General features: G+C 34.6%; 1 protein-coding gene across 2 annotated transcripts in view; it reads left to right on the top strand.

The window, feature by feature from the left end:
- The window catches only part of LOC100366754 (beta-parvin-like), a 33,374-nt gene that overhangs the window by 4,903 nt on the left and 3,569 nt on the right, over positions 1 to 24,902 (top strand). Inside the window, exons 4-13 of one of the 2 annotated variants that reach the window (XM_085506523.1) lie at positions 1,615 to 1,717; positions 3,038 to 3,181; positions 3,928 to 4,043; positions 9,297 to 9,355; positions 10,150 to 10,169; positions 15,301 to 15,362; positions 17,560 to 17,628; positions 18,717 to 18,818; positions 19,546 to 19,618; positions 20,712 to 20,818. In XM_085506523.1, the coding sequence (XP_085362649.1) occupies positions 1,615 to 1,717; positions 3,038 to 3,181; positions 3,928 to 4,043; positions 9,297 to 9,355; positions 10,150 to 10,169; positions 15,301 to 15,362; positions 17,560 to 17,628; positions 18,717 to 18,818; positions 19,546 to 19,618; positions 20,712 to 20,788 (825 nt within the window). In that variant the 3' untranslated portion in view covers positions 20,789 to 20,818. Of the gene's footprint in view, positions 1 to 1,614; positions 1,718 to 3,037; positions 3,182 to 3,927; positions 4,044 to 9,296; positions 9,356 to 10,149; positions 10,170 to 15,300; positions 15,363 to 17,559; positions 17,629 to 18,716; positions 18,819 to 19,545; positions 19,619 to 20,711; positions 20,819 to 24,902 lie in introns of those variants that run through there. The other variant, XM_002734478.4, reaches the window with a different exon arrangement.

The raw sequence follows: 24,902 nt of genomic DNA, 5'->3' as shown, positions 1-24,902 counted from the left end.
AATATGTATCTAAATACAAAATCATGCATTCGTTTCAAAAATAAAATTACACCCATATTTGAAACGACCAAGGGTGTTAGGCAGGGTTGTGTCATTAGCCCAATGCTTTTTAATTTGTTTATTAATGACTTAAATAAATCACTAGAAGATGAATCATTAGATCCGGTTACATTGAATAACTGTAAAATTAGTTCCCTACTCTATGCAGATGATCTAGTGTTAATATCTGAAACAAAAAACGGTCTACAAAATGCACTAAATAGTTTAGAAGTTTATTGTCATAAATGGAAACTTCAGGTAAATCTGACAAAAACAAAAGTTGTTATTTTCAGACGAGGAACACTGAAAAAGACAGAAAAATTCTATTATAATGAACAAAATATTACCTGTGTGGATATGTACAACTACCTGGGTATAAACATAAAGTCAAATGGCTGCTACACTGAAGCCAAACAAAATTTAGCAGATAAAGCAGCCAGAGCAATGTATGCATTGAAACAGTTCCTACCACCAGAAACAAATTGTAGAACTTTCATCCATCTTTTTAAAAGGTGTATTCAACCAATATTATTGTACGGGTCTGAAATCTGGGGCCATGAAATTCAAGATTACAACAAATGGGACAAAACAATAACAGAAAAAACACAATTGAATTTTTACAAACAACTACTAGGACTGAACAAATTTGTGGCAAACATTGCATGCAGAGCCGAAGTAGGAGAATTCCCACTCTTAGTAGATATTCAGATCAATTTAATAAAATACTGGACTCGTATCAGTAAATTACCAGACAATAATATCACAAAACAAGCATACCTTGAACAAAAGAAATCCAATTTACAATGGTACTCTTCAATACAAAAAATGATGAACAACATGAACTTTTCACGAGAACAACAGAATGATTGGTTAACAAAACATATACAGCAAATTGGCAAAGTTGTCAAACAAAAATACATAAATTTCTGGAGAAAAAATATAACTGAAAAAACAAAGCTGAGAACTTATGAAAAATTCAAAGACTCTTATAATTTTGAAAAATACTTAGATGTGCTAAATTTGAAACAAAGAATTTCAATGACAAAATTTCGAACTAGTAATCACAATTTAGCAATAGAAAAAGGGAGACATATGCAACCAAAAATACCTACTGAAAATAGAATTTGCAAACAATGTTCACAGAATGAAATAGAAGACGAACTGCACTTTGTTATGAAATGTCCACAATATAAAGTAATACGCCAACAAATCATACAAGACATTATATTTCCACAAGAAACCCAGGATGATCTCCAGAAATTTAATTTCTTGATGACTTCAAAAGATGATGTAATAATAAAAAAGATTGGCAACTATATTCATAATGCATTTCAATCAAGGAATGAAAATGCCATTTGATATGTAACACTTGCTTTATCTTTTTTTTAACAACTAACTTTCTTTTTGTAGTAGTAGTTATCACAACTAATCTTTATTGCTATTAACTGATAGAAACATTGTATTTCTAAGGATGCAATAAAGTTATTATTATTATTATTATATCTGAAATCTACTAAAGGAATTTTGAAAACGCAATTAATGTTGTATTTAATTTGTTCATTCTTGTCACCCCAGGTACTGCTCGAGTGGACCAATGAAGAGTTAAAAGACCATAGAATAATTGTCAAGGACATCGAAGAAGATCTTTTTGATGGACAAGTGTTGGGTAAACTACTTGGTACGTAAAAAATAGGCAGTTTGTATAGACTTGTTTTGTGTTGCAAAATTGGGGTACCTGTACAAAACAATAGTGAGAAGATGAAAACAAAAATTGTATTTTAAAATTGCATTCCCACTTTGTACATCTATAAGCTCCATTTAAGGCATTTGGTTATGATTATCCGGAAATAAAATTTAGAAGAAATACTAATTAGAATAAAATGGATTTAAGTGAACAACAATGATAAGTATATTTGATTTGGTGGTTAATTAAACACCACAACCTGCAGTGATTGTTTTTTGCTTCTGTGTTCCAGCATTTCAGGATTTGTTGCCATGCCAACTGATTTTATCATATTTAATGTTGGTCACAATGATCAGGGGGATGTTTTCTGCATAAGTGAAAATGCAATCAATTGAAACATCAAGACAATTCCTGTAAATAAATGATGTGATGTCTTGGTTTATATTTTTGATCACTAAGGAAATATTTTTAAGTCTACATAAAGTGCTCCCTCTAGCATTCGTACAATGTTTATATGTGACATTTTTAAGAACTATCCCACTGACTACTGTAAAAGGATCAAATATTCACTGGGTTTTAATTTAGCACATTTTCCAGTCGGCGAAATGAGCAAAATTAAAACCCAATAAAATTTAGCATAGAACATATTATCTAAATTTAAAACCCACTGAATATGCCTGAAATTGTAAATCAGCAAAATTTAAACCCAGTGAAAATTAATCATTTTGCAGTAAATATGCTTTAAATGGCTTCATCTAGTCTGATGCTTTGGGTCTTCAGTGTTATTGTCATAATACAGACTTTGTGTCTACACCATATATTTATGATTAATGATATAATACTGACTGTTTACATCCTTACAGACATAATAACATTTTGGGTCTACAATCTACATCATTGCAGACTTAAGGTCTAAATTGTTATGGTCGTAATACAGATTTCCCTTTCTAATAGTGTTTATAAATGTCCTTAAGTTGATACAAAACAATGCAATTTATGACTACTCATTAAAGCGGGGGAGTCGTCACCTATGCATGCGTCAGGAGGCCATAGCGTGTCATTGTTTACGAACAAGCGTCTACCCATGAGCCTTAGGGTTTTTAGCGTGTGTTGTTATCATTGCTTGGGACTCAAGTCCTGCGCGTCTGAAGGTGACGATCCTCCTGCTTTAATAAATACATGCAACACTCGTCAATACAAATGATAGTGTGTGTGGCATATATTCCTTGCAGCACTGCTTGTTGATCTAGGTAAATAAATACCACTTCCAATACAACAAATAACTATTTAGATATGTTTTATTCAATTGTACAGAAAAATTGGCGAATATAAAGTTGGAAGTTGCTGAAGTGACTCAGTCTGAAGCGGGACAGAAGAAAAAGTTGAAAACAGTACTTGATGTGGTGAATAAAATGTTGAATCTACCACGGTGGCATCAGCAGAAATGGAGTGTAGATAGTAAGTAGTATTGTAAAATCTGTATTGAAAGCTGTGGTTTCTATTAAAATGGCACAACACAAAAAGATTTGGCTTCTATTAGAGCATCTGCACATTTGATTAATGGTTAATTTTTGTTCTTAATTGTTTAAAAATTAAGGGTGTTGCTTTTATTAAGGATGTGGCTTCTGATACTGATTTTACAGTACAAATCGTTTATAGTGAAAATTGAAATTTACTGCAAGACTTGACTAATAGATGATTTGCAGGTTTCAAGAGTGTATTATAAGTTGTTTAATTATGTAAGTGTGCTGTAAGGCTTGTTTGAGGTTTGTGCATGACGCGCACCATTAGTGGCTCATTTTTACCCATTTTGTACAAAATAACTGCACATTTGTAGAGGTTCAGAGTGGCAATAGTTTACCAACCAACACTATTATATCAAATAGATACTTGGAAGATTATCTTAGTAGTTTTATAACATCCAACTAAGAACAACAACAAAATGGCAAATAATTATGTTTGTATAGGATAATGTACGAATCGTTCAGATTTAGAATTATATTAGTTTCCTATGTAAATCGCTTGTGCGTTTATGTTTTACAATACGTCAACCACACCTTGAGTGCATGACTTTGTATAGATGGCTCGTTGGCACCTGTGCAATCTAGATGTGTACTTCACTAGGATGCAATTATACAGATACTATCCCCTGAAAACAAAGAAGTTAAGAAATCAAAGTGTTGTAATATCTTTTTATTCATTAGGTATTCATTCCAAGAACCTGATTGCAATTCTTCATATGCTGGTGGCTTTAGCATTTCATTTTAAAGCACCAATCAGAATACCAGAACATGTAGCTGTACAGGTGGTAGTACTTCAGGTATGTAAATTATGCAAATTATATCATTTGCATCACCAATCAGGATAACAGAACATGTAGCTGTACAGGTGGTAATACTTCAGGTATGTAAATTATGCAAATTATATCACTAAATCACCAACTATGCTCAGGGTTCGTACTCAGCCTTGAATTCCTGGAATATACTGGAATTTCGAAAATCACTTTTCCAGGCCTTAAAAAGCCTTGAAATTCTGCTTTTTTATTTAAAATCCTGGAAAAACCTTGAATTTCACTATTTTTCTTTTATTATTGGCCACTCTCCAATTTTTCCTCTCCGTCTTTTGATTATAAATTGACGATCTGTGGTGAAGTCTGCCGGTTTAGGGGTCATGTTGGTTGTCACAGCAACGTAAGGTCATGAGCTGCGTGAATTCGGCTTGTTGATTGGCTGTTGTAGAAACGCGTTCAGTGCCTACTTAGGCAAGCCTAGGAAATGTTGTATGTTTTTTTTTTCATGGACCGTGACTGACTTCATTGTTTCAACCAGCTGGTCCAAAACGGCATTGTTTCTAATCCTATTCATTTGTTTCGACAACGTGCCTGAAAATATTCACACCTATTTATTGTTTGGCGGTGATAAGATGTCAGACACGCAATGAGACTACTTTTGTTCTGGCGGCAACCTCTGTCAATACTCTTTCTGAATACGTCAGTGTTTCGTAAGTTTTCGACAATGAGCTGTTATCACCGTAAAAGTGTTAAATTCTTCTTCAATGCTCAGTTTATCTTTCGAAAACAAATAATTTCTTGATTTAAAAAAAAATCATGCTGTTTTCCCATGGAAATCAAAGTCAAAAGATCGCACTGCATTATCGGTAAATCTATTCCGTGTTCACCATGAGATCGCTGAACTGTCATTAACATATTTAAATGAGCTATGTAATTTAGACACGTGGGCACCATCCAGCATTTTGATTGGTTAATTAGCAACATGACCTATCCGGTCAATAAAACGTCACGTGTGCATTCAAAAACATGGCGGAGATCGTATCGTCCGTTTACATGTGACTGAAATTATTCACTTATGGCGAAACTAAGTTTAATTTTACTTGCATTTCATAACAATTCAATGGATTTATTTTTCGTGCGTTATTGTAATCACTACTGAATAATAATCACACTTCGAAAACAAGTACACACAGATTTATTTATCGGTTTCTGAAGATGATCAAATTCGCGCCCGGGTGATACTTCAGACATGTATTCAAGATGTTAGCGATTGGATGTCTTGTAATTTCCTACTTTTGAATGTGTCGAAAACTGAATTTGTGTGCATGTCGTCTCGGAGATTCTCACAAGACTCGTGTCCTTTGTCTAGTATCGCAATTGGTGAAGAATTGGTTAGTGCTTCGTCAAGTGCTAGAAACTTAGGTGTCTTGTTTGATTCGCAGCTGTCTATGGAAACACACATTTCTACTATTTGTAGATCTGGATATTCCCATTTAAGAAATATTAATCGTATTCGTAAATCATTATCCCAATCTGATACTGAAAAGTTGGTACATGCTTTCATATCTTCTCGCTTAGACAGCTGTAATTCACTATTGTCTGGTCTCCCTGTAACTAAGATAAAACCTCTTATTCGTGTACAAAATGCAGCAGCCCGCCTTGTCACTCGTGCTCGAAAATATGACCACATTACAGACATTTTTATTAAACTTCATTGGTTACCAGTTGTACAAAGAATCAATTTCAAATTACTTTTACTAGTGTATAAATCTTTGTATGGTTTTGCCCCAAATTATCTATGTGAATTAATCGAATTTTATGTACCGAGTCGTAGTTTAAGATCTGAATCGAAGTTTCTTATTAAAACTCGTCAGATGTGTAGTAAAAAGTCCAAGGTGTTATACAAAGACCGTGCTTTTGAAAATTTAGGTCCTAAACTTTTTAATGAATTACCTCTGTCTGTTCGTTCTAGTCCTTCAGTAGACATTTTTAAATCCAGACTGAAAACGCACTTATTTAAATGTGCTTTTAATATTTGACTGATTGTTTATTGTATCAGCGCCTTTGATCTTCAGATGTTGGAATTGTTGCGCTTAATTAAATAGAGTTATTATTATTATTATTATTAAGTAAGTTATTCACTTGTGAACCGCAGCATGGCCGGATTGCGCTACCGTTCCGTGATCATTTGCTACTAAGCAGTGCATTCGTGTTTGTTTTTATTTGAAACCTCTGTTAGAATATACTTTTCGTTACCAAGGAAATTAAAAAAATAAATGCATATTACATTAAATATACTGAGTATTTTTAGGACTTTAACGGTATGCTTGATTTTGTGAAAGCTGTGCCTTCAACATCGACTGGAAAATTAGCTGACGTTGCGACAGTTAAAGCGCGGTGTTCGAATTTCATGTAAATAAACAATGTATTTTACACGAGTGTATATGTTGCTATGAGTCCCATATCGAACAGGACGCGACACGATGACTGTCGCCCTTTAAGGTTAATAGACCCGAAGTAACGAGCAACACACTCACTGTGGTATGGACACAGCAAGTCTTACAGCAGAAGTTTTTTGTGGGCAATGAAATGCGTTAATTCGCACTACAGTTATAAAAGTTGTGCTGATTTGGACAGTTATTTCGAAGGATGTTTCCAGATAGTGATATAGCAAAGAAATTCACCTGATAGAAACTGACTGAGTTTTTGTCAAATTGGCTGATGTAATAGTAACATGGTTGACACACCATAACTGTCCAGTTACATTCACTACTATGATATTAATTGGGAATGTCAAAACTTGCAGTTTGTTTCGCTCATTATTTATGTTTCCTGGTCATAAATAAATTTGATAAAGTTTATATTGTAGTATTTACTCTGTGTGTATATAATAAAGAATGTCGGTATTGACTTTGGGTTAAACTTAAATGAGTATTCCACTGAAATGCTTTATATCGACTATATTTCCCTACAAAATTGGCCTGGAATAGCCTGGATTTTCATCAATATTGGGCCTGGAATAGCATGGAATTTTATCATCTCTGGGGTGTACGAACCCTGTTTGCTGCAACATTGCCCAGTGGATTATTCATATTACTGATTGTCTGGCGTCTATTGTATGTAGTCTGTCGTCAACTTTGCAATTGCTTTGTCTGATTGTTTTGATACTATACATAGGTACCTCAGGTAAACCTCGCTCAGATTTGTTCATTTCGTGATATGATGTTTTCAATTATCTATTTTGATGAATATTTTTGGTAAAAAGACGGATTTTTGAATTCTTGTTAAAAACAGCAAGTCTGATTGCTTTGATACTATACATATTGTTCATTTTTGCTGGGAAAGGATTGACCAGCTTTGTTATTAGTCCAAGAAAATTGTTCAGCTTGGAATGTGTCTGAACCCCTCATTAGTATGCAAGAATGTAGGAATGTACCAAGAAAATTGTTTTTCTGGAGTAAATTGTAGTGTATTTTACTTATGAAAGGTCAAAAAGTGCATGGAGATTTTATAAAAATGTGTGGATGTTAACAGAATGATGTCGTTTGGTCACAGTTGCGCAATAAATGATGGACTATTTTGGGCGTAGCTATAAAATGTCACTGAAGTACTCACACGTGTGCATGATTCCAATAGTTTGTGCTGTGAAGAAGCTCCATTAAAAAAATAAGTATTGTGTAATTTGTGGTGAGAATGTATACAAGTAGATTTATGTTTATGAATTTTGTTTCTTTTCAAAGTGTACTTATAAAACAAAAATTGTTTATGAAAATGTTTTGTATACTTTTTCGATGGATTGAATTTACAAATGATATGTTATTGTGTTTATACCATCACTCGAATTATGTGTTACGAATTTCTGATAGTTTAGGCTCTGTGTTCTTGCGAACGGGAAGACATTTGCTCGTGTACATTGGACATCGACAAAAGCAAACTTATTTCGAAAGTTGTGAAATCATGGTACTGTTTTGGCATTATACAACTTGCAGTTCCCTTTTGATGGATTTTTTGTTATCGAACTGTAGTATTATGTGAATCTGCCCTGGAAAAATCTGCAAGCAAAGTTTTAAATTGCAATTTTCACTGCGTCATAACGTTGTCATCTAAGTATGCACAATTGTTCGTCTCGTGTTCCCCAGCGCATTTAAAAATCTCTTTTGAATTTGGGGTACTCTGTGTGACTGACAGTGGTGTTTGTAAATTTTAATCAAACTGTAGTAGTGTGTAAATCTGCCACAACGTGGAGTTGCCATCGTCTCTTGTTTATCAACTTATTTAAATAAGTTTGTGCCTCAACGAGGACTGAAAAGTGATTTCCAATCATGTGTCTGTTATAAATCAACTATATTAGCTTCCTTCGAACTTCCTATTGCCATTGGGATTATGTCCACTACACTCGGCGGTGTAGTGCGTATCGATCTTCTTGTATGAAGCGCATCCGAACCCGGAAATCGACTGCAAATCAGGATGGTCTCGTCACATAATTTCTTACCTTGTTCTTGACCGCAGTACGCTTGGCTATGAACTTCCACATACCCACGCTTATGGGAATTCTGCATCGTGGGTAATACTGTATTGAACGAGGTGAAACAAACATGGCTGCCGTAATGCCTGTTGATCGACTACATCGCTCGTGTTTCTTTTCCTGTCTTAGAGTTCTCTGTTTTCTTTAATTCTGTTATTTCAATTAAACAGCGATTTGGCTGTGGCCATGAATTTAGTGATTGTCAACTGTTTTTCTCGAATTGGTTGATTGTCATAGTAACATGCGCTAATTACGTCCCGAGTTGAACAGTAGTCATTTCTGAGGTTCAAAATAAACAATCATGATTGTTTACCGGTAATTTAGTTTAATTTCTTCAGTTAAAAATTGAGTTTCCAAAATACATAAATAATAACATGTACCGGGTACCCTCATGTATACTTCAAGTTTTCATTAAAACAAAGTCAAAGTCTTTGAAATTGCTTTTCTGCCTGGTCGCCAATCCCTTTCTCCAAAACACACCTTTAAATACTCTTATTTTCCCAGCATCGAGATGGCTCTGCCAACTCTTGTCTAATGATGTCTTCAGTTCTTTAAGTGAAATGTGCATTGCTAACAGTGGAGTTATCACAGACGACAGGCTGCTTGTTTATTATTGTGACTGTCATGTCTATGACTTTTTAATACCAGTAGTATAAACTTTCTAGCTACATCCTTTGAACTGCATAATAAAACTTTGTTGTGCTCTTTACTGAGACTTTACTGAGACTTAACTCTTGATTATTTTTTTTTTTCAACAGAAAAAAGATGGTATGCTCCACACGAGACATGTGACCGAAGAGATCACCTCTACAAATGAGTAAGTAACTGCTGTTTGCTATTGTCACAATCATCTACGTTAAAATTAAATTTCCCACTTTGTATGGTCTACAGAACACATATCTCTGATTGACCCCTGTGAGCATTGTAAGGGCTTTGTGTTTTGCACAGTAATTGTATCAACCAGAATCCTGAAATCCAATCAAGCCTCTCCTGAAAACAAAGCGTGCATGCAAAATAGTAATTGAAATTGTTTGACTTATTAATTAGACACCACAACCTTCAGTTCAGACTAGCTTAAAAGCTCCCATATTTAGTGATTTGTTGTCATAGCAACTGATTTCCTCATTTTTCATGATGATCATGGTAAGACAAATTGGAAAGGCAACTTTAACACCCCTTAGTTTATATCTAAATATTGGTAATGGAACAATGCTGATTCTGATGCTGAACAGCCTTTTATTGTGTGATGTCTTTAAAACCAACTTCAGTACAATACTAATAAAGTTTCAAGCTGAAATTAGTTTGTATATCCAGGTATGCTTGCATTACATATACATGTCAACATGAATAGTCTATGCTTCCATTTGAACATGGAACTAGAAATTTTAAAAAGGGATTTGAAGAAACTCGCAATGACTTGCGCTGATGTTGTTCCATTTTGTGTTAAATCTAGTCCAAATAAGGCGGGGGGGGGGGGGGGGGGGGGTTACTTGTTCATGTGGAGGTTAACATCTCAGCAAACCTAGTCAGCTAGATGCATTGTGGGTACAAAAAATATACTACATGTATGGGTCAAAGGTTATTCATTGTTCTTCCTATTTTTTCTTTCAGTGCTGTTGGTGGCAGATTCGGTGAGTGGATTTAATATTTCCTCATATTCAAGTATGTAGTGATATATTGCATGTACCGTATTTGTCTTCAATTAGGTGCCACTTTGTTACACTTTCATTTCGTGGTAGCGCTTATTTGTGGTTAAATTTGGGCAACTTTGTTTCAAATGGCGCTTATTTCAAGCACTTCAAGTTCTAGTACCGATAACTGTGTTTCATCAAGTCATTGTTCTTGCTCCATTCTTGGCAATATTTTACATTACAGTCTGACGCTTAGTCACTGTAGCCTTTATTTAAATACTAAGTAAATGATCTGTTTTCAGACAATCTAGAAAATTATACAAAAGTATCATTCTTTAGAAAACATTCACATTTCGCCGTACGATCAACAGAAAAATAAAACAAACACAAATACATCGCTTAGTAGTAAATGATCACAATAACGAAATCCGGTCATGCTGCATTCCACAGTTACGATTATTACTTCGTGGTAATTATAATAACGTACAAAAATGTCAATGCAAGTAAAATTCAACTTAATTTCATCGTAAGCGAATGATTCTGGTCGCATGTAAATGTTTGATGCGATACGATATCCGCCATGCTTCCTGTGTCGGAGTTTACCTGAAACGTGTTTTTTTACCTGATAGGTCAAGTCGTTAATCATCCAATCAAAATGCTGGATGTTGCCAATGTGATCAAATTACCATAGCTCATTTAAATAATGTATGAACGCAACGCGGCAGAGATTTGCCGATGTTTGTGATCAAAAGATCTTTGTATGGTCTGGCTTTGATTTTAGTGGGAAAACGGCATGATTTTTTTTTTTCAATCAAGAAATTAGCTATTTTTGGAAAGTTAACTGAGCATTTAAAGAATATTTTAAAACTGTTTACTGTGATAACAGCTCATTTGCAACGGAACATTTTCACTTAGTTTTAAATTCGTGTTTATGGACTTACTGCGAAATTCGCTAAATTAAAAACCACGCGGATATTTGCTACTTCTACAGTAAACCAAAGAGACATAGAGATTATAGACCGATTTCTTACAAATTGCTAGAAACAAAACCAAATTTTTTGCATGAAAGCCCATCATACAGTAACAGTGAGGGACTTCCGCGATCGCGTCTATCGCTACTAACCTGTAGTGGATCCGCCGGCTGCAATTCACGATCATTATGTGGCAAAATTTCAACTTAGTCTGACGCTTAATTGGGGTGTAAAATATGATATTTTCGTAGCACTGGCGCCTAATTGAAGGTGGCGCTTAACTGAAGACAAATACGGTATATACTGTACATTCTATGCATGTCGTTGTGCATCCTTGTGGAATAGTGATTGTCTGTGCCTAGGGGTTTATGTTATGCTTTACTAGGTTGTGTTTATACACCAAGTAAATCTTGTTTTGGCTTTATGTGTATATGCAATCTGATTAAAATTTGATGTAGGAAGAGACTCGCAGTTGAGTCAAAGTATATATACAAGTGAGAATTTGAAATGTTGAAATAAATTGTTGACAAATGAGCCGCTTTCTGATTGGTCAGACTTTTAGGTTTTAGAGTTGGGTAGCCAATCAGACACACTCTTGTAAGTAGCTTTGCATTGACCAAAGGCTCAGGCCACCTTACAGCAAGTCTCAGAAGTATTGGGGCAGCCAATTTGCAAACTTGCTAGCAAATTGACTAACTGCTTTGGTTGGCTTTCGAATCTCGCTGGCGCCGTTCTGTGGTCACGCCCACTCTGGGTGAATCTATATAACACTAGGGGGTCGTCATACTTTAGTTGGATGGCGATTTCGCTTTCAAATATACAAGGGAAAGTGTTCTATTTTCTTTGTGTAATGATGTGTTCGTATACAAGGGATTGTCCATGCAAAAACGGTGAATAAAATCAAATTTTATTAGCGGTTGGTTTAATGTTACCCCAACGAATCGGTTGGATGTGAAAATTTATTTTCTCACCGATTTGTAGGCAACTGTTTCTCAACTTGTTGCTTTAGCTTTATTTGGTTTCAATCAGTGTTCAAAATGGCTACCCCAATATAGTAATTATCGGTGGATTAATCGCATTTATCATATTATCACTTGTACGCCAGCTGACTGTGGCTATTCTCAGGCTGACCAGGGAAACTACTTTCATATTATCACGCCTCGCAAAGCAAATCATTCAGGGGAATTCAGACATGTACCACTGAGGCTACGTAAAAGCATTCTATGTTCCCTAATGCAATATAGACTCGCCCAGAGTGGACGCGACCACGAGTCGGCGCCAGCGAGATTCAAAAGCCAACTGTTTAGTCAAAACCAAAGCAGTTAGCCAATTCGCTAGCGAGTTTGCAAATTGGCTGCCCCAATACTTCTGAAACTTGCTGTAATTTCTAGTCACCTCTGTACATTACCAATACCTTTAACTCTGTCTGACCATTTACTTAAGTATGCAAATCGCTTTCGAACAGCCAACAGTCAACCAATTAGAGTGCTTCTTGCTAGAAGTTCTCATTGGTTGCTGTTCTTGCGATATCTGAACAAAAGTGACTGCACTCTGGACTGATTTCACAAATTACGCAGTTTTTTGTATGCGGACATCAATAAGTGATTTTCCGTTGATTTCCCAATGTGAAAGGCACAGACAGAATATCTGTCGCAAAAATCAAACGATTTGAATTTATTTCTATAGCTCACTGTTCAATGCCAATCTCTGACAGGAGAATATTGCATTAAAATTCTTCAACAAAATTAACTGCCATCAAATTTGTATAGCACATTAATAAGCAGGGACATATTTCCAAAATACTTTTGCATTTGTCGAATCCCACACTATGTCTTATCGTCACTGTTTATTGTTCTATGTTCTTTTGTTTTGTATTTGCTGTGCCACTGTCATTGTATCATTTACTACATACCACTATTACAAAATATTTTGTACAAATTAAATTATTTATTTTATTTTAATTTTAATTTTATTTTATTTATTTATTAACACACAACATCCCTCGGAGGGGATGAAAAGGGTTACAAATCAGATATTAGTAAAAGAAAAATAACCACATAAAGAGTAAGGGAACAAAAAGGCATAAAAAAAAAAAAAAGATAATAAGTTGAATACAAGGAATGTATTACTGGCTTAGTTTATGTAGGTGCTGCTGTCTTGTATTAAAACAGTTTTTTAAATATTGCGCTAAAGGAATTGACATTTTCTCGTCACTTAGTAATGATATGAATTTATTTTCATTACTAAATTTGTCAAAATTTGGTATACGTTTATTAGCTACAATGTAAAGTTTTGATCTTATTTCATTGTAATGAGGACAATTTGTGACAAAATGTTGTTCATCTTCAACATGGTCATTGTCGCACATATTGCAGACTCTGTCTTTAAAATCCAATCCTGTATGCCGGCCTGTTTCAATTTTCAGACAGTGGTTGCCAAGTCTAAATTTTGTTAAGGATTTGCGAAGTTCACTGTTTTTCATAATTGTTAAGTAGTTTTCTTGTTCTATTTTGGTTTTAAAAAGTTTGTAGGTTCTTAGTTTATTTTTAGAATTTGATTTTTTCCTATTGTCATTATTTATTTCATTTTTCCACTCAGTTGTAAACTCTTCTTTTAATTTCTCATCAAAAACATCAAACCTGTTTCAGTGATAACCTTGATATTATGGCCAACTGCCTGTTGTGACCAGTGAACACCTGTTTGGCCACTTGTCATGGTTAAATTGGAAGGTGATTAAATGTTACTATTTGAATGACATGCTTGTATTCAAAATAATGATGTTTAAAATAACCCTGAATTTACAGTTTTTACTTCATCTATGGAGAGTTTAATTTTAGTGTGAGTCCTGTTGGCCAATATCTGTAGTAGGTTTATGCTATACACAGTTTGACTATACATTGTCATTGATCCCTTCCTTGTTAATTAGCGTGACTTTGATAAAACATTAATGTGTTCACTAAACAGAAATTCCTGTTTCCAATTACAAAATTCAGACAAAATCAGGAACTTTTTGTAATAGTGTGTATTATTTACTGGAAGTGAATTCTTGTGAAATTTTGTCTCTGTATGTCTTTGAGGGTGGACACAACTAGCTGGTAAAAATAATTTGGAATTTTTAAAAAGCTACAATTTTTTTTATATTTTGACAAAAAGGTTTTATAAAATTGACAAAAATACAATAAAATTGATAATGACTGAGATTTTCTTATATCATTGAACTCTACCTTGAAAGAGGGGCAAACTACATGCAGTTAAGGTTCATAATTCAAGTTATAGTTTAACTACTGTGGAATACTTTATTTTCGCTTGGAATTTATTTTCGTTATTTTCGCTGAAGGGATGATTCCGTGAAAATAAAATCCAGCGAATATATTTTTTTTCCTATATTTCACATTAAACTCATCAAAAATCAGTGAAAATAAATTCCAAGCAAAATGCCCAAAAAGCCTTTTCAGCGAAAATTAATTCCAGCGAAAATAAAGTATTCCACAGTACCTCAGTTTCAAAAGTGGTGCTAGACATCCTCAAATTGACAAATCAAGTTTCAGCAAATTGTATAGCAGCACCAATTTACCAATTTTCAGTTGCCCATACCAATGAAAAAATAACATTTAAATTCCTGAAAATTTCTCTCACAACATTAAGGCAGTTCATACAGTTATTTTTTTTACACTTACTAGTATGTGTCGTTCAGTATGACGTTCAGTGTCGTTCAGTCATTTGTTGATTGTTTGTGTTTTTGAATTTGTAATTTTGCTGCCTGGATTATATCTGCAGCACTGGGTAGGTTGGTTATATCTGCTCTCTTTTCATTTACAAAATGTATCGTAATTATATTATATTCAGTACAATTAATGGCATTAATACAGAACATTTGTGTATTTCAAAATTTGGAAATAAGGGACCTGTATAAAGGATGATGGTTAATTAACACGTTAATTTTTCTGCAATCTGCCATACACTTCTAACAATTCATAGATGTTATCAACAATCCTGTTCGTATGGGACCGATATCTATATCATGAAAACCATCACACTTTAAACATATTCTCTAGTTTAAGAATGCTGTGATGTATATTTGGTTTATTCCAAAACAAATTTTGGATGGCAAGAAAATATGGCAAGATATGTTATTTATTGACTAAATACTTGTATTTCAGAACGTGATGCGTTTGACACCCTCTTTGACCATGCACCTGACAAATTGAATGTTGTCAAAAAGGTAATGTTATGTTTTTTTTCTAGCATTCACTTGATTGCCCATATTTGGACATAGTGTTACATCATTTCCAATATTTGGACAGTGCTTTACATCATTTCCCATATTTGGACAGTATATTACATCTTTGTCAATATTTGGACATTGTGTTACATGATTGCCCATATTTGGACATTGTGTTACATCATTTCTCATACTCGTACATTGTGTTACATCACTGCCCATATTTGAACATTGTGTTACATCATTGCCCATGTTTTGACATTGTGTTACATCATTTCCATATGGTATCAGACAATACAGTATTGCTCTATTTCATTTCATTGGGCTTGAATCTGTATACCGTATTACCCCGGGCACGCGCCCAGGGGCCTGAACATACAAAATCGGGAAAAATTGGGGGTGGGCGCTTACCCGAGGACCACCCCAAAAAAGATTTTAAAAAGTTGTGTTTGTGATCGTATGATAAGGTCAAATAAAGGAATGCTTTCGTACACTTTGTACACGTACTTATTTCTTGATTTATGCGAGGTTTCAATAAACGTGAACACTCGGTCAAGAACTGTGGGAACACTAAGGCACGGGGTCGAATTTCAAGAATAAAACTTGTTTTACGTCAGCGAATGAAGTTGTATTACTCACTGAAATTGGCTACAAAGTATGGTAAGTATTGTAATCAATGCACGGTTACTTTTTTAGTAACAGTGATCAGTGCAAGTCGAAACTGCCGGGAAAAACTACCGCTTGTAATCCAAGATGGCGATGACCTCATTAGCATAATTTTGTTCACGCACGTATTGATGCATCGCATCGTAATTACTGAAGAATAGCAGACAGGGTTATGAAACAAATAAACCTTTTATTACTGATGTGAAATGTTTACAAACTATTGTGAATACATAAACATATCCAAATGGCGATACATAAAAAACAGACTGAAAATAAACTCTGGTCGTCCTCATTAACATGATTTATTCACGCACCCACACACGTGACAAAATTATGATGCAACAAGTTCCCATCGTCGGCATGCCTCATTATGGTCACAGTCAGCTGGCATCGGTGTCGCTGGGTGTATATGATAAAGGGAAGTTGTACAACCAATTTTGCCGAGTTCGCAGTTTTTCGCCAATAAAAAAATAACTAAAGCAAAAACTCACGGTTTTTCAGCATTTTTGCAATAAAGAAATTATTCTCTATCAATAATCCGCCCAAAAGAGGAACATTTCTACTAATTCTTGTGTTTTTTCGACGTTTTTTGAAAAACATGCGATTAGGCTGCGAAAGTAGAACATTCCGGAGGGGGTGAAACGGAAGAGCCAAACTTAACACGTAAAAATAGAACGCGTACTTTGACCTCTACATGGCCAACCAATGGCTGGACACGAATACGTTTGCAGTCGTTGCCAAAAAGCCCCGCGTCCATCGCCTGGCGATGCTCTTCCGTTATGAATTCACAGTCAGCGAAGTGCTACGTTTTGAAACCAAAGCTATGTGCTTCAAACCACTCACCAAGGTATGGATTATTGCAATATTGGATTCATCGTGAATGAAGAGAAAGCAGAACGTGTGCGCCACATGCTGCGTGGTTCATCTTACGTCGTTAAGTTCCAATGAGTTTTTACGTAAAAACACAAACAAAACGGCCCTTTTCAGGGCCACCACACACTTCAAAAAGAGAACTACCGTAACAAACACACTATTTAAATAAACCAAACGTGTTCGTTTTTGACAAATAAAACTTTATTGTTGACCCCGTTCTTGTCTAAAAATCACCCTGGGCTTTTAACCGAGGATGTCCCCAACATGTAACTTTTGTGAACACAGGGGGGTGGGCGCTTGCCCAGGGAGGGGCGCGTGCCCGGGGTAATACGGTAATATTTTGACATTAAATTCGGCAATGAAAAATTGGGCAACTATCTCTGTGTTACAGAGTTTGTGATGTAAAATTAAAAGCATTTTAATAAAAAAAAATAAACACAAACCCAAATCAGTATGCAGTTAAAAATCATAAAGTTCTATTTCCAAATTTGGTCATACTCTTAATTACATGTCTGTCATTTCCTGAGAACAGAATCATCATATGGGCTTAACCGCTTCCAATCAAGGTCATTGTGTAATCTAAAAATGTGACCCACGCCTTCCAAAATATGGTAGTGTTTATGTACTATTAACCAGATTTGTTTCCATTTTATCACAGTCACTTATCACATTTGTCAACAAGCACTTGAATAAAATTAATCTTGAAGTGACTGACTTGGATTCTCAGGTGAGTCTAATATCATGCCTTGTATATGACCCCAAAAGGTCCTGGTACTTTTCTGGTGGTACAAATTCACTATTGATGAGAATTTCTCTATTACCCTGTCCCCCTGAAATGCAAGCTGAAATTCAAAAACTGTTAAAGCAGAGGGGTAGTCATCTGCACACTTGCATAATTAGGTTATAAGCAACAATATGACTAAAAGTGCAAAAGCTCATGGGGAGATGCTTGTTTCTAAACAACAACACATTGTGATCATCCGCTGCATAGATAGGTGACTCCCCCCAATTTAAATGTCTCAAAATTTAACTATTAGCAAGATTATACTGTTATAGGGCTAGAGTGCTCCCGGAAAGTGAAAGGATGTGTGGCTTTTAACAGGTAGTGCATATGGTCTATAGCTAGGATTTTGTGTGTGGCAGTGTTTTAAAAATACCTGTCTTCAAACAACATTTGTTAACAAGGCGTTTTACACACGTAATTGTCGCATGGCACCGATATCAAAGACACCGTGGCATGACAACTATGGTGTTCTTTATGACTGCCCACCCAGGTTACTTTCTGCGCAAGATTGCAGAAATGGAACGTAGAAGCGAATGGATGCCGAGATCTAATTGATACTGAGAGTACGGGATAGAACGCTCCAATAATAGAAGATTTGTATTGTCATCGATCATCAAACTACAGTGAACCTTCATCGATCGCGTTCTCTTGCAACAAATTATTTGTAGTGTCAAAATGACAAAAATGTATTGCCATGAGTCAATATAACAATTTTTTTTGACTGTATGGTAGTTCAAAGGGCTGTTCTGTTCTATATAGAACTCATAGCAACATACACAACGCTAGTAAAATACTACTTGTGGTGTTAACACGAGATTCAAAGACATGTTTTTTGACCACTACCACCCTTTAATCTGATTTTCGAGGATACTTTAGTAATATCTAATTCCTGATATTAATTTGTTGTGATCAGTGGCAGCCTTCCAGTTACAAGGCACCATCCAATCATTCTTGCTCTGTTATTTGTGTTTGAAATATGCCTGCAAAACTTTGAATGAAACTTTTTTGTATTGATTTTTTTCTGTTCTCAGTTTCATGATGGTGTTTATCTTGTTTTACTAATGGGACTGTTAGAAGGATATTTTGTACCACTATTCTGTTACCATCTGACACCAACTTCTTTTGATCACAAGGTAAGATTTAATCTACATTCATATTTCTAGAGGTCCTACAACAAATAGTGTCAGTTCCTACCGCAAAATTTTATCTTCATGAGTGCCATAAATTTTTCAAATCGTGATTCAAATTTTTAACAGCAAAAATTAAATGCTTTACAGTACCGGTATATATGTTGGTCAAGTGCGTTCTTTGTTTACATCAAATTCGACTACATTTCACATTACATGGCTGCATCAACTATTAAATTGTCCATTTAGAATAACCCGGTCAATTTCTAGTGTGAGACATTTTATTTTTTATGTTGTTCCAGATACTTTAAAAATAAAAAAATAAATCAATCACTGTTACTGTAATGTTGTGATTTTTGCAAAATATATTTTGCAAAATTACTGTAGGTTCTATCAGATGTGGAATCTGTCAGATTTTATCTGGGACCGGAAAATTTAGCAGGAATAAAAGATATAAATGTTTTACCCAACTGTCACACTTTTATTTCAGGGCCTGTAAATGTACTTTTGTACTATTCATCATCTTTGAAATAAATTGGTAAAAAAACAATGAATTTTTTTTCTTCAAATAATGTATTGATTTATGTTAGGGTCAAGTACCTTGTTGATTGAGAAAAACAATACTAGTATTATTCTTAATAAATCGTTCAATGGACAGGCAATATTAAATTTTTACTTTCATCCTCCGATTATTTTTTTACAATAGTTCATAGTACTTAATTTCTCTGTGTAGGTACACAATGTACAGTTTGCCATGGATTTGATGCAGGATGCTGGACTTCCCAAGCCCAAGGCAAGACCAGAAGGTAAGACATTAACTCAAAAACAATCTCCCATATCTCTGTCTTAGAGGGTGCTATTCATAGTCCTTTTTGAGGATAGCGTTCAGCCAAATTTGTCAAGAAATAAAGGTATTTTTCGCACAGAGTTGCATAAGCAATGGCAAAAACAAATGATTTTACTCCAAAAATTACTCATAATTGTTTATGATAGAACAATTTGGCTAAACATGGAGCTATTCTTGAAACAAGACATTTTTCAAACTTCTTTTTATTCCTTATTTGTTTGAACCAGGATGTTTCAACATCAACCATGCCTACAATCTCCTAAAATAGTAGCAAAATGTTTTATTTACTGAATTATATTTATTTTACAATGCTCAAAATAATTTTTTTTGAGTAAGTTAGCTACCAATTGATCTGATCTCGTTGAAAATGAGAAAGGCAAGCTATTTGTTTTTGCTCCCCCGCCACTCCCATTAGTGTTTCATTTTCTGCCACTGTTGCTTCCGCATATATCATGGTTACCCAGGTCAGTTACGCGAGTCAGTTATTTAAAAATCTGGTACTGTAAAATAATTTATTTTAGCTGGAATTAATTTTCGCTAATTTTTGACGAGTTGAATGCAAAATATAGGAAAAAGGTATATTCGCTGGATTTTATTTTCACTGAATCAGCGAAAATAGCGAAAATTAATTCCAAGCAAAAATAAAGTATTCCACAGTAGTTGAATGATAATGATGGGTACCAATAGTTTGATCTATGATTTTGAACTTGAAACCTCGCACAGAATGACCCTTACTTAGTTAGATTTCTATATTACCAGATTTATTATTTGTAAATTTCTAGTAGTCCAGTTGAGCTGCCGATTGTGGAAATGGTAGCCCTGGCAACAGAATTGGTAGTCCCTGTAGGCCCCCATTAAATTTACTTCCTGTACAAACTCATTGTTTCTGCCAGGGTTCTTCTATTATTGCTTTCACATCTATCTCAGTTTTACGTTACGGGTATTTGACATACATATTTTTTACTAGACTGTTTTTGTTTTTTATGTTTTCATCAAAATGCCCACTCTATCTGTAACCTATCATTTCTATGTATTTTTTTTTTCATTCATAGATATAGCACAGCATCATGTGAAATCTGTTCTCCGTATTCTCTACAATGTTTTCACCAAATACAAGCAAATTTCCTAAATCTTGTCTACCTTCATTTTTTTTATCCAGGTTCCTCTATTTTTTTTTATCCATTCATTGTTTTCTGTGTTATCTGTGAGCACCTCAAGTAGATTTATTTTCTTGACAAAATGGCTAACAAAAAACCAAAGGTCAAACTTTCTTTGCTTGTAAATTTAAAATGTGCACATTCAAATCAAATTATTCAAGTATATTTTGGTTTTCTACTTGTGGTGTTCACAGATATCTTACTTGTTAGCATGATTTACCATCCTAAGGTCTGACTTTAATTCTCGTCTAGATTTCTTAAGGGTCACACATCCTGGTATTTTATATTGACCCTTAAAGGTCACACATCCTGGTATGTTATATTGACCCTTAAAGGTCACACATCCTGGTATTTTATATTGACCCTTAAAGGTCACACATCCTGGTATTTTATATTGACCCTTAAAGGTCACACATCCTGGTATTTTATATTGACTCTTAAAGGTCACACATCCTGGTATTTTATATTGACCCTTAAAGGTCACACATCCTGGTATTTTATATTGACCCTTAAAGGTCACACATCCTGGTATTTTATATTGACCCTTAAAGGTCACACATCCTGGTATTTTATAATTGACTTACTTGCATAATATATAGCCTATTTTAAGCTTTTCAGTTGGTATCTCAAGAACCACTAAATAGATAGGAATGTAGGGTTTATAATGAACACTAACAATAAAGCTTCTTTCCTTTCATGTCTAGTTGTATGTAAACTGCTCCCATCAAATTTTGATTGTGACAAGGTGACGTGACTATGAATATTACAGCAGTGATTTGATGTCGCAATTATGACAATGAATTGCATATGTGTGGAGATTTCATCCATAAAAAGTCAAATTACACAATCAGGAAAAGCAACAAGTATTATATTGACTCAACTGACATAAATATTTCTTTTATCAACTGTATAACATGTTAAAATAGCTACTTGCCTTTTTAGCGGATTTCGCTCAATGCAAAAATTAACAGAATCTTAATTTATTAATCTTAACGTACTTTATTTTAAATTAGTGATATTTTGAATTAGCAAAATTATAGATTACAGCAGTAGCTATAAATTAGCTAAAATAACATGCCAGCTAAAAGACGTGTTTTACACAAGTATTTCATGCCTTCAGTCATTGCCAATTACTATAGCACACAGCAGTACTTTCTAAGTTTTTTTTTTTCCACCAAAACTGACATTCATGGGACATATGGGATGATGATTTGAAAACAGATGTTTGCTAATTCTGCATCTGGATCAAGCATTTTGACATTGCTTCCAAATTCCTATGACAATTTGTAATTTATTTGTTTTATTTCACGTTGTACAAAATTTGTAAGTTGACCGAGATGGATGGTAAAACATTCTCATTTGCTGTTTTCTCTTAACCTGCCTGTCATTTCACGCTTACCAGCTTTCTTACCACTGTCGGCTGTCACTCTGTGACGTCATTGTTTCTATTTTTTTCCAATCAGCATGCACATATCTGATAATAAAAGTTGCTCACTGACCCGCTGCGACATTACCAATAAGTTTATTTCATTAACAGGTACACATGTATATTTAATAACTACAGCAGCAAACATTGTTATTGTTTAATCTTTTGATGCTAACCACCGTGTCTTGCCAACCACTTACTGTGCACGCATGCAGGCGCATAATGTGAACAAGTGCGACTGCCTATTTCTATTCTATTTGTCTCTGAGCATACTGAAGTTTCAAACTCACTTTGCTTTGGGTTTTGTTGTTGCATGCAAAATATCGTCCATGACATTAAAATAATGAGAATAAAAAATACAGAGTAGTTCAGCTGATGCCTTGCTCCATATTTTACTTTGTGTGCTAAATTTCATTTGATCAACATTGAGGTCGCTAACATATTTAATTTACTGTAAATGCATTAATTATTCACAGGGTTTCAATATCACAATTTTTCGCTGACAAGTAAAATCCGCTAAATTAAATCTACATGTAGAATAACAATAAAACTCATTGTTTCTTTGACAAATTCGTGAAATTAAAACACAGTGAATATGCTCAAAACATTGAAATAGTGAAATTAAATGTCAGCAAAAATAAATGGTTTTTACAGTATGTTCAGTCCTTTGCTGTATTTTAATTGCTAGACTCTGACACTGAGGGCGTTAACCATTTCTTCCATGCACTAACACTGAGGGCGCTATCTTGTATTAATTTGCAACTTCTCTATATGTCAACAATAGGGGTGCAAGTCACCATAATTTATTCATAAAGACGTGCATTTATAAAGTACGTCATGCATTTATAAAGTACGCCACAAAAAAAAGGTGATTTGTTATGTCATCTGCAGTCATATATACTTAATGCCACGATGCAGATTACTCAGTAATCTGTTAATGTGTAGTACTTTTATCATGAGTAAAAACGTCATTGCTATCCTCGGGGCATTTTCACCGCCTGGCAACCATCGTGGTGAAAACAAAGGCCAAAAATTTGCAGAAAACGGTACTTTGGGATGGTTGTTGAGACTCCCCTGAACAGTGTAACAAGATTAGCCCCGCGTGTGTAACATATATAAATTCGGTTGTTCAGGATTACTTCAAAGTTGAATTTGTGTTGTTTTCTTGAATTTTCACCGACTCGACCCGCGTTCCACAGCAACTTGCACGGAGCTCATAGAAATGCATGGTACAGTGGTGCGCGTCTTAGCAACATGGAACGTTCTGTGACGTAGCTCCGCCCCCGAGGATTGGCCAAATGTCATTTGTGTTGGCCATTATTGTTGATGTTGTTGGAGGGGTTTTTGTAAGTCTAAGATCAAGAAAGATGTTGCCAGTACCGTCGATTATTTTCCCCGATTATAAACAATGATAATTACGTGAGGAAAAACAAGACTTGAATAATCCAGCAGGCAGCTGAGTTGATCTTTAGTGAAAGTGTTGATCATTTTGTACTGCAACAAATTCCGTCGGTTTTCGCTCAATAGAAAACCACAATTTCAAGAAATGTTCAAAAACTAGACTTCTGTAAAAAGATTAATTACTCACTGGGTTTTAATTTTGCTTGTTGCACTGACTGGAAAATGCGCTGAATAAAAACCCAGTGAATATGTAAAATTTAGCATAGAACACATTATCTAAATGATAAAGTTGTGAATTTTAAACTTACTGAATATGCCTGAAATGGTAAATCAGCGAAATTTTAATTTGTCATTTCACGTTGCTTCAGTGTCTATACATAATGATAATTGGAGAAACCATGAACAAAGTTATGTGGTCCTCACAAGAATAATAAACCTACAGGCACCAGAGGGGATTATCTAAAGTACTCAGTATATATGACAGGAGCTCACTTAATTTGCCCTGTGTGTTAAATGTAAAAATAATTTATCACTAATGACAAAATCCAGTTCAAGTTTGTCATCTAGCTATAAAAAACTTGGTGAAATACTTTATTTTAGCTTGAATTATTTTGGTATTTTGTATGGAATTTATTTCTACTGATTTCAAATGACTTGAATGTTTAAGATAGGAAAAAAGGTATATATGCTGAAATTTAACCCCCCTAGCGAAAATAGTAAAAATTTATTTCAAGTGAATTTTATAGTAAGCCAAAATGATTACAATTTGATTAATTAACCCTTTCACCACCAGACTTTCTTGCCTAAATGTTTCTGCACTTTTTTCTTATATTTTTTATATGCAAAATATATGAATATTAACCAATCAAATGTCAATGCTTTTCAGCGCACACAAACACAGGTTTATCTTTTTTGGCTTCCCATTTTATTGTATGCTTTAGTTACCTTTAATACTTTCTTATTTTGTTCCAACACAAAGATTTGATTCTGTTCTAAATATTTGCAGGAATTTGAAAGACGGCAGAAACAAACCTTGCGAATCATCATTCCCCGAACCCTGCAACATTATCACTGTAATTACTGTAAATAATTTAATTTTCACAATATAACTTAAAAATTTGCCATAAGTCCCAACATAATGACTGCAATGTTTACTACTACCAAGTTTCACTTTTCACATTTAGTCCTCACCGTGAATGTTTCCGTAACTATTATCCTAATCCACTTTTACAATTAGATTTATTACAAATGTATCATCA

Source organism: Saccoglossus kowalevskii, chromosome 12, assembly GCF_978046115.1.
Source record: "Saccoglossus kowalevskii chromosome 12, keSacKowa6.1, whole genome shotgun sequence".
NCBI classification, from domain to species: domain Eukaryota; kingdom Metazoa; phylum Hemichordata; class Enteropneusta; family Harrimaniidae; genus Saccoglossus; species Saccoglossus kowalevskii.
Note: the sequence above shows the minus strand (reverse complement) of the source record. Positions and strands in the feature narration are given on the sequence as shown.